This window comes from Sarcophilus harrisii, chromosome 3 (assembly GCF_902635505.1).
Source record: "Sarcophilus harrisii chromosome 3, mSarHar1.11, whole genome shotgun sequence".
In the NCBI taxonomy this organism is placed as follows: Eukaryota; Metazoa; Chordata; class Mammalia; order Dasyuromorphia; family Dasyuridae; genus Sarcophilus; species Sarcophilus harrisii.
This window is the reverse complement of record NC_045428.1, coordinates 329,694,240-329,709,660: the sequence shown is the minus strand read 5'-3', so window position 1 is coordinate 329,709,660 and position 15,421 is coordinate 329,694,240. Positions and strand designations below refer to the sequence as shown.

General features: G+C 31.2%; 1 protein-coding gene across 5 annotated transcripts in view; it reads left to right on the top strand.

Annotated features, from left to right (window-relative positions):
* The window catches only part of PTPN4 (protein tyrosine phosphatase non-receptor type 4), a 218,855-nt gene that overhangs the window by 127,431 nt on the left and 76,003 nt on the right, over nucleotides 1-15,421 (top strand). For all 5 annotated transcript variants that reach the window (XM_031959946.1, XM_031959947.1, XM_031959949.1 and 2 more), the window contains one exon: nucleotides 10,662-10,730. In XM_031959946.1, the coding sequence (XP_031815806.1) occupies nucleotides 10,662-10,730 (69 nt within the window). The remainder of the gene's footprint in view (nucleotides 1-10,661; nucleotides 10,731-15,421) is intronic.

Genomic DNA, 15,421 nt, shown 5'->3' with positions numbered 1-15,421 from the left:
TTTGTCCATCTCAATATGTCTTTATAAAGTGTTATATAAGACAGGATGCTTATTATCATCACATTACTTAATAGTATAGTTGAAATATTACCTATAGCAATAAGAGAAGAAAAAGAAATTGAAGGTATTAGACTACACAATGAGGAAACAAAACTATCACTCTTTTCAGATAATATAATGGTATATATACTTGGAAAATCCTAGAAAATTAATTAAAAATTAATTGAAATAATAAACAACTTGCAGAATATTAAAAAAATTCACACAAATGATCAACATTTCTGTATATTATCAACAAAGTTTAGCAGCAAGAGCTAGAAAGCGAAATACATTTAAAATAACTGTAGACAATATAAAATACATCAATCTTTAGCTGCCAAGACAAACATAGAAATTATATGAATACAATTTCAAAATTCTTTTTACATAAAAATGTGATATCTGAACAATTGGAAAAATATTAATTGCTAATGGGTAGGGTAGCCTGAGCAATATAATAAAAATGACTGACAGTTATATGTAAATTAACTTGCTTTATTCAGTGCCATACCATCAAACTACCAAAATAATTGCTTTATAGATGTAGAAAAATAGTAACACAATTTATCTCAAAGAACAAAGATCAAGAATATCAAGGGAATCTATAAAAAAAAATAAAAAGGATGGTGGCTTAGCCGTATCAGATCTCAAAGTACCACAAAGTGGTAATCATCTTGACTTTGCTCTTCTCAATGATATGGTGATTTAAGGCAATTCCATCAGCTATGGAATGAATGAATAATGCCATTCACATGCAGAGAGAGAAACATGGAGTAAAGCATAGAATTTTCACCTGTGTGTGTGTGTGTGTTATTTCTCTTGATTTTTTTCTTTTTTGATCTGATTTTTCTTGTATAATATGACAAATATAGAAATATGTTTAAAGAATTGCACATACTTAACCAATATCAAATTGCTTATTGTCTGGGGAGAAGGGGAGGTAAGAAAGAGAAGGAGAAAAATTTGGAATACAAAGTTTTACAAAAATGAATGTTGATATATGAGACTGCCTGCCATTTAGGGGAGGGGGTGTAGGGAGGGAAGGGAAAAGTTGGAACAGAAATGAGTGCAAGGGACAATGTTGCAAAAATTACCCAAGCATATGTTCTGTCAATAAAAAGCTATAATAAAAAAATGAATGTTGAAAACTATAAAATATTTGGGAAAATAAAATACTATTAAAATTTAAAAATACATATTTAAAAAAAAGTAATCATCAAAAGAATTTGATACCGAGAAATAGATTGGTAAATCAGTCAAATATATTAGGTACATATTGCACAATAATAAGTGACCACAGTAATGCATTTTATAAATCCAAAGATCCAAGCTTTTGGGATAAGAACTTAAGTCTAACAAAGAATGCTAGGAAAACTGGAACGTAATTTTGCAGAAATTAGGCATGGACTGTACCATACACAAAGATAAAGTCAAAATGGGAGTATGATTTAGATAAAAAAAAGGGGGGGAGGGAATACCATAAGCAGATTAAGGGAGCATAAAATAGTTTGATTGTGAGATTGCCAGGATATAGGCTATGGATAAGGGGAAAATTCATGCTTAAACAAAAGACACCATTGCAAGATGTAAAATAAATATTTTTGATTTAATTAAAACTGTTTTACATAGGCAAAACCAATGCAGCCAAGATTATAAGGAAAGCAGAAAACTAAGAGAAAATTCTTACATCATTTCTATGATAAAGGCCCCATTTTTCAAATATATTGAGTCAAATTTATAACAATGCAAGTCACTCCCCAATTGATAAATGGTCACAGGATATGAATATGCAGTTTTCAGACAAAGAAATCAAAGCTATCTGTATTAATGTGAAAAACTACTTTTTGTATTTTACTAATTTGTATTTTTGTATTTTATTAATACAATTATATTGAGTAGAAAAATGCAAATTAAAATAATTCTTGAGGTGTACTATCTTGTACCTATCAAGTTTGCCTAATATGACAGAAAAGGAAAATTACAAATATTGGAGATGATACAGGAAAGTAGGATACCTGTGTACTGTTGTTAGAGTTGTGAACTAATCCAGTCATCTAAGGAATAAGTAGTTTGGAAAGGCTATCAAACTGTGCATACCCTTTAACCAAACAATGATACTACTAGTTCTTTATATGAAAGAGATTTTTTTTTTTTAAAGGAAAAGTATATAAATGTACAAAAATATATCAGCTTTTTTGTGTTGTCAAAGAATTGGAAATTGAGAGGCTTGCCCATCAATTGAAGAAAGTCTAAAGTGGGATATGTTTGTGATGAAATGCTATTGTACTGTAAAATACGAGAAGTAGGATACTTTTGGAAAAACTTGGGAAGACTTAACGTGAACCGATGAAGCAAAGGGAAGGGAACAGAACCAGTTGAAAATTGTACACAGCAACTGCAATATATTGTAGGATGATCAACTATGAATGGCTTAGCTGTTTTCATTAATTATAGTGATCTAAGAAATTTTCTAAGGACTCAGGATTAAAAATGCTATCCATCTCCAGAGAATACTGAAGAAATTCAGTACAGATGAAAACTTTTGTTTTCCTTTTTGTATATTCTGTATTTTTTTTTAATATGGCTGATATGGAAATACATTTACATGACTACATATATAAGTTATATACTTGCAATCTCAGTGAGTGTAGAGGGGAGAGAAGAAAGAGAATTTGGAACTCAAAATTTTAAAAAGAAATTAAAAAAAAACTTTACATGTAAATTGAAAAAAAATTTAGAACTTTTTAAAAAACAACTAAAACTCTCAAATTATTTTCTAAAACTTGTCAGCTATATATGAAAATAAGATCATGACAAAATTATTTTCTATAATTCAGGAAAAATTTAAGTTGATATCTGCTAAAAAAATATTCACTTATTCATTTTTTTAAATATCAACAAAACAAAGCCTAAATTACCGTAAAAATACAATTAATCATCACATTGTGTTTGAGTGACAACCATTTGTCAAATAGTTTGCAAAAAGAAGTTAAATACAGGGAACCAGAGGGTGAAAGAAGGAGAGAGAGAATTTGGAACTCAATTTTTCTAAATAATTTTCCTTATATATAACTTGGGGAAAATAAATATTTTTTAAAAAGAAGTTAAATATATGGTTAGGTAAAAAAGTACAAAATAAAAAATGCAAACGATTTAATCTTATCAATATGTTGTAAAGCTCTTTCTTCATCTAAAAGATAGAGAAATATTTTAATATGTTGAATGGGCATATGTGTTATAGAAAGATCCTAACCAAAATAGAATGATTCTGGAGTTTCTTTGCACCTCTAGTATTTTTCTTGACTGCCTTAAGCTGTTCTATATATAAGTATTATATTTTATACAATATAGCATAATAATATGACATTATTATATAATATGTATTACAAGTGCACATATTATAAGGTATTGCTATATTTATAGAACAGGAAGGAAAAAAGTTCTAATTTGGATAAAAACCATCTAGAGACAAATGGAAGAAGAACAAACTCTCATATCCTTCAATGTGAATGGATCCTACAGTCCAATAAAATAGAGAAGTGACATCGATTAAAAATCCTACAATCTGTTGCTTACCAAAAATATTTTAAAAACGAAGACATAGATGGATTAAAATGAGTAGTGAAGAAAAAAAAAATTTATTCTCTATCAGGTAAATTTGAAAAAATAGAATTTGGAATTGTACTATCAGACAAAACATAAAAATTCAAAGCATGAAAAGGATAAACAAGGAAACTTCATTTTACTAAATTGAACTATAGACAGCAAACCATTATCTTTATAACATAAATTAAATGTACAAATAGTTGTAAATAAATGTGTATAAATTGCATAAATAAAATAAATCTGTATTACATAAATTTACATGTGCCTAATGTTGCAGTATCTAAATACATAAAGGAAAAATTAACTGAACAAGAAGATAGAAACAGTAACATAGTTGCTGAAAAACAGAGTTCATTATTCCTCTCTAAATTTTGGGTAGTCTAACAGAAAGATAAAAAGGAAAATGTAGAACTGAAAAATTACTGCAGAAACTAGTTGGAACTATTACAGAAAATATGTATTTCTCAGTACCCACATGAAATTTTTCAAAACCTGATTCTATACAGAAATAGACATTATAAACTCATGTAATAAAAGAGAACTAGTACTTTCTTTTAGCACAAGAAAAATAATCACTCCAGAGAGTACCAAGAAAAGTCACACACACATACTTACAGTAAATTCCTAAATAATGAATGGCTCACAGAACAAATCACAGAAAGAATAATTTTGTGAAAGAAAATTATAATGACAAAATAAAACTACTGAATTTCTAGGATGCAACTAAAGCTATTCTCAGGAGGAAAATTATCTATACCTATAAAGATATATTGTTAAAACAGAAAAAAGGGGATTTATGAACCTGAATTACATTTTAAAAAATTAAAAAGCCAATGAATAAGCCCAAATTAAGAGCCCAAAAGAGGCTGTTAAACAGTAGGAAAGAAATAAAAAGGCTGAAATCCATAAAACTATGAAAATGATAAAACTAAAAGCTGGTCCTCTGCAAAGAAATTGTAATAAAATTGTTGAACCTTTAGCCAATGTGATCTTTAAAAAGAGTACAAAAAAATCATAACAACAAATTAATAGATGAGCAAGGTGAAATCAAAAGAAAGAGAATAGAAAAAAAAATAAAACAAAATAAAATAACCCATCAAACACTGTTACATGTTAACAAAAAACCAAGAACCCCAAATAGAGTAATACCTTTAAAAATATTAACTATCCACACTAACAAAAGTTTGGTTGAAATTTTGTAGTAATTTACTCTCAACAAAAGCAACAACTAATTGTAAAAAAGTTGCCAGAATTTAGAAAAAACAAAAGAAAACAAAAAACAACCTCTTGTTTCTGATGGTCTACGGGGAATTCTCTTAAAGTCTTAAACAGCGATTATTTTCCATGCTTCAGGTTTATTGTCAAAAATTGAGGAAACATCATTCCTTTTATGAGAGTCCTAATACCTTTTATATACTTAATACCTAAATCAGAGAAGGCAAAAGCGCAGAAGAAGAACTATAGGCATATCTCTCTAATAGTGATTAATTTTAAAATTTTATAAAATGAACTTTTGCAATTCATCTAAGAAAACCATTATGCCAAAGTTGGAATCATAGGAAAAATGCACCATTGTTTAATATTAGGAAAAGTCAATATAATCATGTTAAAAACTCAAAACATTCAAAACCTGTGATTATCTCTGTAGATATTAGAAAAGCTTTTAAATATAAAAATTTATCAGAAACCAAAAGCAAATATTACGTGCAAAAAAGTTACACTAGAATCTTTCTAATGCCAAAGTAAAGCAAGGATATTTACTTTGCTATATTGGTCTCTAAAGTTTTTCATGATTTTTTAAATCTAGGGATAATCCATCTTTCTAGAATAATGGAAAGTATCAACATCAAATAAACTGTTAATTTTAGATAAAGTTAATATATAAGCATAGTTTTTTAACTAGCCTCTGATATTCAGAGATTCTCAGACCTATCCAAAAGAAATTATGTGCCATAGATAAAGCAACTTTAACTATCTTCATGATGTAGGACACCCAAAATCCAAAAGAGGTTTTGTGTGAGTTTTTTTTTTTCTTAATGAATAGAAAACTCCCTGGAATGTTTGCCTTGCTTTCTCAATGGATGAACAAAGTGATAATATAGTAATTGCATATGGTTGATGGATAAAGGGGAATTCCAAATTTTATTTGTGAAGAAATGTTTACATAAAAATTTTCGGTGGTCAGTTTTCTGCCACTGATTCTTGTCTATCAATTGTCATTTAAAAAGAATAGTGTGAGTATATCCAATAACCAAGTTTTTTGTCACCATTTTCCGTATTTATACCTCTCCATAAAATTAAAATGGTGGAAGAATTTATAATTAAAGACATTACTGCAATGGTCTTGAAAGTAAGTTTGATTTTTTTTCTTAGCCAGCTTTTGTTTGTGATTCATTCTGACCTTGTCACTACACATTTTATAAGAAAACTAATTGGTTCAACTATATTTGGGTTTTTTAGTATGTGACAATTTTTTTATTATATATATGATTTTTAAAAATTTCATTAGTATTTTATTTTTCCAATTAAATGTAAAGATCGTTTTCAACTTTATGTAAGATTTTGACTTGAAAATTTTTTTCTTCTTCCCTTTTTTACCTCCCCTCTTCTCAGGACAATAAACAATCCAATATAGTTATACATGCAAAATCATTCCAAGTATATTTTCATATTAGTCATTTGGAAAAGGAAAAATCAGAACAAAAAGGAAAAACAACAAGAAAGAAAAAGCAAACCCCAAAAAGGTGAAAATAGTATATTTTAATCTGCATTCAATCTCCATGGTTGTATTTCTAAATGCAGATGGTATTTTATATCCCAAGTCTATTGGGATAGTCTTGGATCAATGTACTGTTAAGAAGAACTAAGTCTGTCATGATTGATCATCATATAATTTTGCTGTTAATTATGTACAGTGTTCTCCTGGTTCTGTTCGCTCCACTTAGCATCAGTTCATGTAAGTCTTTTCAGGTTTTTCTAAAAATACACCTGCTCGTCATTTCTTATAGCACAGTAATACTCCATCATGATCATGATTCATTTAGCCATTCTCCATTTGATGGCCATCCACTCAGGTTCCAATCCTTGCCAATACAAAAACAGTTGCTACAGTTTTGCACATGTGAATCTTTTCTCCTCTTTTATGATCTCTTTGGGATACAGACCCAGTAATGACACTGCTGCATCAAAAGATATGTACAATTTTATGACCCTTTGGGCATAATTCCAAACTGCTCTCCAGAATGCAGATCATTTCACAACTATGCATTAGTGTTTCAGTTTTCCCACATTTCCTCCAACATTTATCATTATTTTTTCCTGTCATTTTAGCCAATGTGATAGGTTTAAGTTGGTACCTCAGAGTTGTTTTAATTTATATTTCTCTAATCAATAGTAATTTAGAGAATTTTTTCATAAGATTGTAGATGTCTTTAACGTCTTCATCTCCTTTCATATCCTTTGACTTTATCAATTTGGGAATCACTTGTATTCTTATAAATTTGATTCAGTTATTTACGTAGTTAGAAATTAGATCTTTATGAAAAACACTGTAGAAAAAATTGTTTCCTAGCTTTCTGCTTCCTTTCAATCTTGACTGCACTGGTTTTGTTTGTACAAAACCTTTTTAATGTAATCAAAATTATCCATTTTCATAATGTTCTGTAGTTCTTTGGTCATAAATTCCTACTTTCTTCAAAGATCTGACAGATAAATTATTCCTTGCTCACCTAATTTGCTTATATAATCACCTCTTATGTCTAAATTATATGCCCATTTTGACCTTATCTTGGTATAACATGTTAGATATTGGTCAGTGCCTAATTCCTGACATATTGTTTTCCAGCCTTCCCAGAAATGTTTCCCAAATTGTGAGTTGTTATCCCTGAAGCTGAAGACTTAGGATTTATCAAACAGTAGATTTCTATAATCCTTGACTATAGTAATCCTTGTGTCTTGTGTGCCTAACCCATTAAGGCACACTGATTCACAACCCTATTTCTTAGCTAGTACCAGATGGTTTTGATGTCAACCTCTTTATGATAAAGTTTTAGGTCTGGTGTGGCTAGACTACCTTCCTTTGTAGGGTGGTTTTTGTTTTTTTTCCATTAATTCCCCTGATATTCTTGTTCTTTTGTTCTAAAAGATTAATTTTGTTATTTTTTTAAGCTCTATAAAATAATTTTTTGGCAGTTTGATCAATATGGGACTGAATATGTACATTAACTTAAGAAGAATTGTCATTTTTTTTAATAACTTTTTATTGACAGAACCCATGCCAGGGTAATTTTTTTATAACATTATCCCTTGCACTCACTTCTGTTTCGATTTCTCCCCTCTCTCCCTCCACCCCCTCCCCCAGATGGCAAGCAGTCCTATACATGTTAAAGAGGTTACAGTATATCTTAGATACAATATATGTGTGCAGAACCAAACAGTTCTCTTGTTGCTCAGGAAGAATTGGATTCAGAAGGTATAAATAGCCCGGGAGGAAAAACAAAAATGCAAGCAGTTTACATTCATTTTCTAGTGCTCTTTCAGTGTAGCTGCTTCTGTCCATCCTTGATCAATTGAAACTGAGTTAGATCTTCTCTTTGTTGAAGAAATCCACTTTCATCAGAATATATCCTCATACAGTATTGTTATTGAGGTATATAATGATCTCCTGGTTCTGCTCATTTCACTCAGCATCATGTAAGTCTCGCCAATCCTCTCTGTATTCATTCTGCTGGTCATTTCTTACTGAACAATAATATTCCATAACATTCATATATCACAATTTACTCAACCATTCTCCAATTGATGGGCATCCATTCATTTTCCAGCTTCTGGCCACTACAAACAGGGCTGCCACAAACATTTTGGCACATACAGGTTCCTTTCCCTTCTTTAGTATCTCTTTGGGGTATAGGCCCAGTAGAAACACTGCTAGATCAAGGGGTATGCACAGTTTGATAACTTTTTGGACATAGTTCCAAATTGCTCTCCAGAATGGCTGGATGTGTTCACAATTCCACCAACAGTGTATCAGTGTCCATGTTTTCCCACATCCCCTCCAACATTCTGCGTTATCTTTCCCTGCCGTTCTAGCTAATCTGACAGGTATGTAGTGGTATCTTAGAGTTGTCTTAATTTGCATTTCTCTGATTAATAATGATTTGGAGCATATTTTCATATGGCTAGAAATATTTTTAATTTCTTTGTCTGAGAATTGTCTGTTCATATCCTTTGACCATTTATCAGTTGGAGAATGGCTTGATTTCTTATAAATTAGAGTCAATTCTCTATATATTTTGGAAATGAGTCCTTTATCAGAACCTTTGACTGTAAAAATGTTTTCCCAGTTTATTGTTTCCCTTTTAATCTTGCCTGCATTAGTTTTGTTTGATATAATCAAAATTTTCTATTTTGTAGTCAATAATGATCTCTAATTCTTCTTTGGTCATAAATTCCTTCCTCTTCCACAGGTCTGAGAGATAAACTATCCTATGTTCCTCTAATTTATTTATAATCTCATTCTTTATGCCTTTATTTTATAACCAGCAACTTTGCTAAAGTTGTGGATTATTTCTAATAACTTTTTAGTAGAATCTCTGGGGTTCTCTAAGTATACCATCATATCATCAGCAGTGAGAGATAATTTGGTTTCCTCATTGCCTATTCTTATTCCCTTAATCTCTTTCTCAACTCTTATTGCCAAAGCTAGCATTTCTAATACAATATTAAATAGTAACGGTGATAGTGGGCAACCTTGTTTCACTCCTGATCTTATTGGAATGGTTGCAGTTTGTCCCCATTACATATGATGCTTACTGCTGGTTTTAAATAGATGTTACTGATTATTTGAAGGAAAAGTCCATTTTTTCCTATTGGAAATTAGTATGGCAGAAACTAGGCATTGACCCATACTTAACACCATACACCAAGATAAGGTCAAAATTGGTTCATAGTCTAGGCATAAAGAATGAGATTATAAATAAATTGGAAGAGCATAAGATAGTTTACCTCTCAGACCTGTGGAATAGAAAGGAATTTATGACCAAAGAAGAATTGTCATTTTTGTTATATTTGCTTGGTATACCCATTAGCAATTGATATTTTTCCAATTATTTATATATGACTATTTGTGTGAAAATTGTTTTTTAATTGTGTTCCTGGATTTTTCTTGGCAGATAGACATCCAAATATTTTATATTGTTGACATTTTTTTAAATTGAATTTCTCTTTCTGTCTTTTGTTGCTGGACTTTGTTAGTAATATATAGAAATGTCAATAATCACTGTGCATTTATTTTATATCTTGCAACTTCGTTAAAGTTGTTCATTTTTTCAAGTAGTTATTTAGTTGATTCTCTAGGTTTCTCTTAAGTATACCATTATACCATCTGCAGAGGAGTGATAGTTTTGTTTCTTCATTGTGTACTGGAATTCCTTCAATTTTTTTTCTTCTCTTATTGCTAAAGCTAACATTTCTAGTACAATATTGAATAATAGTGTTGATAATGGAAATCCTTGTTTCACTCTTGATCTTATTGGGAATGCTTCTAACTTATCTGTATACATTGATTGCTGATGGTTTTTTAAGATAGTTGCCACTTATGATTTTAAGAAAAACTCCATTTGTTTCTATGTTCTGTAATGTTTTTATTAGGAATAAGTGCTTTATTTTTATCAATTGAAATAATCTGTGCTTTCTGTCTGTTTTGTTATTAATATGATCAGTTATTCTCATAGTTTTCCTGATACTGAACTAGCCTTGTATTTATGATATAAATTTCATTCTGTCATTATCTTGGTGATAAATTGCTGTAATTTCGTTTCAGATTTGTATATATTAGTATTCATTAGGCACATTGGTCTAAAATTTTTTCATTTTTTTTATTTCCTAAAACAACACCAACACCACACATAATTCCTCCCTCCCCAACTTTCGAGGTGATAGAATTTTCAACAAAATGGTATAGTGCATAGTCATTTTTTAACTTTTTTTTCATTATTGTGTAAATTTGTTCCTTTTAGTGGGAGAACAGAAGTCCAGTCAGTACAATATGGCAAAGAAAAGGCAAACAAAGACAGAGTATTCGCAAGGTAAGATACTACAATTTTAGCACTTGAATGAATTATATTTATATGACTCATCATTTCTTTCAGTCAATCCAGAAATCTACAAATTAGTAAATATTTATTTTAACACCTGCAACTTAGAAGGCATTATGAGAGACTCAAAGAAATATCTCTTACCTTCAAAGAGTTTTCACCCTAATTGAAAAACTGAGATATGTGGGAAAACTGCTTGGGAAATTAAGTAGTCAGTGATTTAGATAAAGCTCCAATTATAGAGGTTATATTTCAAGATAATATGTGCTTGTGAAATGAATTTTATAGATAATAATGCTATAAGAATCAAAAGAAAAGAGATCACTTGATGCTGGTTAATCATGGGAGAGAGAAAAAGTAAAATTTGAGCTTATTACAAAAAAAGAGACAGATTTTCATTCATTTACACAAGGGAAAAGAATATTAAGGTTAAGGAAATGTCATTCACAAAAATATGGGGTAAGAAAGAACAGTAAGTTTGCTTCAGCATTCAAGGTATGAGGTGATTTTCCACTGGCAATGAAAACAGAAAATAAAAGAAAGTTCAGGTTAAAAAAGGTAATATGAAGGAAGAAGTAAAAGAACATGGTTATCGAATTTGGAGGACAAAGAAATCACAGTTCAAACTATCTATAAGCATTTATATGCCTGTTATGTTTTAGGCACTATGATTAGCCTCAATGATGCAAAAAAAAAAAAAAAAAAAAAAAAGAAATCAGAAGTCAGAAGGACCTGAATTCAAATGTGCTAATGTTTCAAAGACTTATGGAAGCAGCAGAAGCCATGTTTGGGAGTTTATGGGAGAGGAAGTAGAAAAGAAGTAAAAATAGAGTATAGACTTTACATTTGAAAAGTTTGCCAATGGAACTAAGAAAGAAGATAGAATATATTAACTATTGAAAGGAAGACAGATACCTCTTCTGTACTCAAGGGGAAAGAGAAAACGACAAATATTAGCGCTTACCTTCAGTGGTAGAATCTCAGTAGGAAATAGCTATCTTCTTAGAAGAGGGGAGGTGTGATTATTTACCAAGAGATGTGTGCTATGACTTCAACTCATAGGATCATAATATAGGTCATGTTAAGAACTTAGAAGTCATGAAATCCAACCACCTCATTTTACAGAACCAGAGATAAGTGTCTTATGGATGTTAGGTGTTTAAAGCTCCATTCACACTTAAAGCTTACTGACTGTGAGTCTCTTCTGTATACTGTGCTGCAACAAATTACCAGCAAATACTAGCTATGAAGTTATACCAGCTAGTACATTAGTATGATCAGCAAGAGACTAATAGATCCATTTCTGAGTAGCAGTGAGGGGATCAATTATAGTGGAATAGCATAAAATGAAATAGTTTCTAGTGAATCAGGTCCATTATTCACTGCCTTTGTCAAGCAATTGGCCCCAGTTTAACTCATAAATAGAGTGGAAATGTGGCTTTAGATCAGAGTAGACTATTTCAAATGTTGACAGTTCAATTGAACTTTCTGTTTTGTTGCTCAGTCTTTGCATTTGTAGCTAATTCTTTGTGATTCTGTTTGGAGTTTTCTTGGAAAAGATACCAGAATGGGTTGCCTATTTTTTTACTCTAGCTCATTTGGTAAATGAGAAAACTGAGGCACACTGAGCTCAGAGACATGCCCAGGGTCACAAAGCTAGCAATATCTGAGGCCTGATTTGAACTCAGGAAAATGAGTCTTCCTGACTCTGGACCTTGCATTCTTTACTGCATCATCTAGTTACTGTTTTGGGCAGTGTGTCAAATGTGTTAGAACAGGTCAAGATTTTGTTCCATGTACCAGTTTCAAAATATTCTTTTTAATTATTTTAAATCACAGTAATAATTTATACATTTAAACATATCCAACTTGAGGTTACTTTATCAGACTATTTCTTACAGTGCATTAATTGATAAAAGTTACTTTTAATCTGTATTTGGGAAGTCTGTGAGTAAAAATGAGTAAGTACTTTAGTATTCCTATGTTAAATACAAGCTTTGAAGGGAAGAACTTATTAAAAACAACCCACAAACAATCCTTAGTGCAAACAATACTTTATCACAAGAAATTATTACACGTTGAAATTTTGTACTTTTTTGAGTCTTTGGATTAATGGAAGTGTGTAGTCTGTGCATAATTCATTTTTATTCATCTAAATTGAAGATTTAATAATTTTTTCTTTGTTTTGAAGCCAGAAAACGATTAGATAAATTTTTAGATTTTTTTGTACATCTAAATGATTTTTTTTTTTTGTAACTAAGCCAGTACTAGTTCCCTAGACTACTAAAGTAAATAGATTTTGTGAGCCTGCTGAAGTAAGGACCTTACACAGCTTTAAGATACTTGAATGTTTTATCTGCTTACAAATAAAAGTATAAAATTGTCTTGCATTCTTTTGTCCAAAAGTGTTCCTTTAATATAATATACCTTATAATCAATCAGTAAACAATAAATGCTTTCCATGTGCCAAATACATACAAAATCAAAAAAACTTGCAAAAATTCTTTTGGGAAAGACAATAAATATACATTAGATATAGGTATAGATTAAACAGTGAAATATCTAGGCCTAATCTCTTTTCCTGCATCACCAACTGCCTCTTGGACATTTCAAATTGTTCTATTCATGTCATTTCTATATAGACATCTTAACTCAGCGTGTCCAAAATAAAGGTCAGTTTTTGACTCTAAACTTTTCTCCCTATCTTCCAAATACTATCAGCCTCACTGTCATTCCTAATTTTTTACTCTTACCCCCTCATACTTAGCTATGTATTTAATCTGTTGGCCAATCTTATGCTTTCAGAACATCAAACTTGTTTCAATCTACTCTTTATCTACTGAAATAACCTTCTCCCTTCTGTCTTCCTCTTTTTCTCCCTATTCTGCTCTATACTCAGTTGTCAGTGACTCTCTTAAATTATGGATCTGACCATGCTATTCCTTTACTCAATAAATTCCAAAGGTTCCTTTTTATCTCCACGAACAATTTCTTTAAAAGTTAATACATTTTACTTATTGTGTATCAAATTTATATTTTAATATATTTAACATCTACTGGTCATCCTGCCATCTAGGGGAGGGGGTGGGGGGGGGGGGAAGAGGTGAAAAATTGGAACAAGAGGTTTGGCAATTGTTGATGCTGTAAAGTTACCCATGCATATATCCTGTAAATAAAAGGCTATTAAATAAAAAAAAAAAGTTAATACATTTTTATTAATATCTTTGATATTTAAAACTTGACAGTTCCCTTCTTGCCATTCCTTTCTATATTCATTCTACCTATTGTGGCTGACTTGCTGTGGTTAATACTTAATACTCTTATGCCTATTCATTTTTGTAGATTATCTCCTATTTCTGTTTCCTTCATCTCCAATTCCTAGATTTCTTCACTTAGATTCTGTTTAATTCCCATTATGTATAAGTTCCATCACTCTGTAACTGTGTCTCTGCTTTTCTATTAGTCCTGAGATTACATCTTCCATTTGTTCTTATCTTTGTTATTGTATTTGTCTGCAATCTTTTCATGATCTTATTTGGGGTTTTCTTGGGGAAAAAAAATAGTAGAATAGTTTGCCTTTTTTTTTCTCGCTCATTTTACAGATAAGAAAATTGAGGCATACAAAGGTTAAGTGACTTGCCCAAGGTTCACACAAGTAGAAAATCTCTCGCTGAATTTGAAGTTAGATCTCCCTGTCTTAAGGCTCAGTATCAAACTAAATGGTGCCATTTAGTTTCGCTGCCTTCCATTTTAAACTGTACTTTTTATGTACAAATATGCGCTTCCTGAGGACTGTGGCTTTTTTGTCTTTCTTTGTTTGCACATTGTGCACATTGGCACATAACAAGAACTTAAGAAGTGCTTTTTGACTGATTGAATTCCTGACAGGAAGATAAAGGTGCTGAAGGATATGGAGTAGGTGGCATTTGAGTAGAGCATTGAAAGAAGTTAGGAATACTCTGGAGAAGAAGAAAGAAAGAAGTATATTGCAACCCTAGGAGATAGTTTATCCAAAGGCATAAGGATATTAAATGGAATGTTCATATATGAGGAAAAACAATTAGTTTAATCAGGCTGGACTAAAAAATGTAAAAAGGATTGCTTTAGCATAGGGCTAAAAAAGTCACAATTTTCTTGTGAAGAACTTTAAAAGCCAAATGAAAATATTTCCAAATGTCATGAGGAGCCCTTTGAGTTTATTGAGCAAGAGTGTGACATCATAGGAATTAGGCCTTAGGAATATCATATCCTCGGATGCAGCATTATGTAGTATTCTGGTTGGTTTTCTGGAGATCTTTGGACCAGCCTTCTTTTCAGGAGAATAATTTACCATGAGAATAGCCAGGAAAAAGGCCAAATTCTTCATTATTTCCTTCACAGTCTAGTTTCCTTGCCTGGGGCCTGGGCCAGCTTTCTGGAGGTCCTCTGGAATGTGTCTTGGTTTTTGTGGGAGAGGCAGGAAGACCACCACGATGGGTCTCTTGTCTTGAAGTCTCTGTGAGTCTGAGGGCTTGTGCTCCAGCCTCCAGCCACCACAAAGGTGGTAGATGGAATGAATCTCTCTGGCTGAGTTTGTCACAGCTTATATACTTTTATTATAATGACATCACTATACGTGTGAATCTTGTTGAACTGTATTAAGTACTAAGTACATGTACTGAACTAGAGAACTATTAATCACT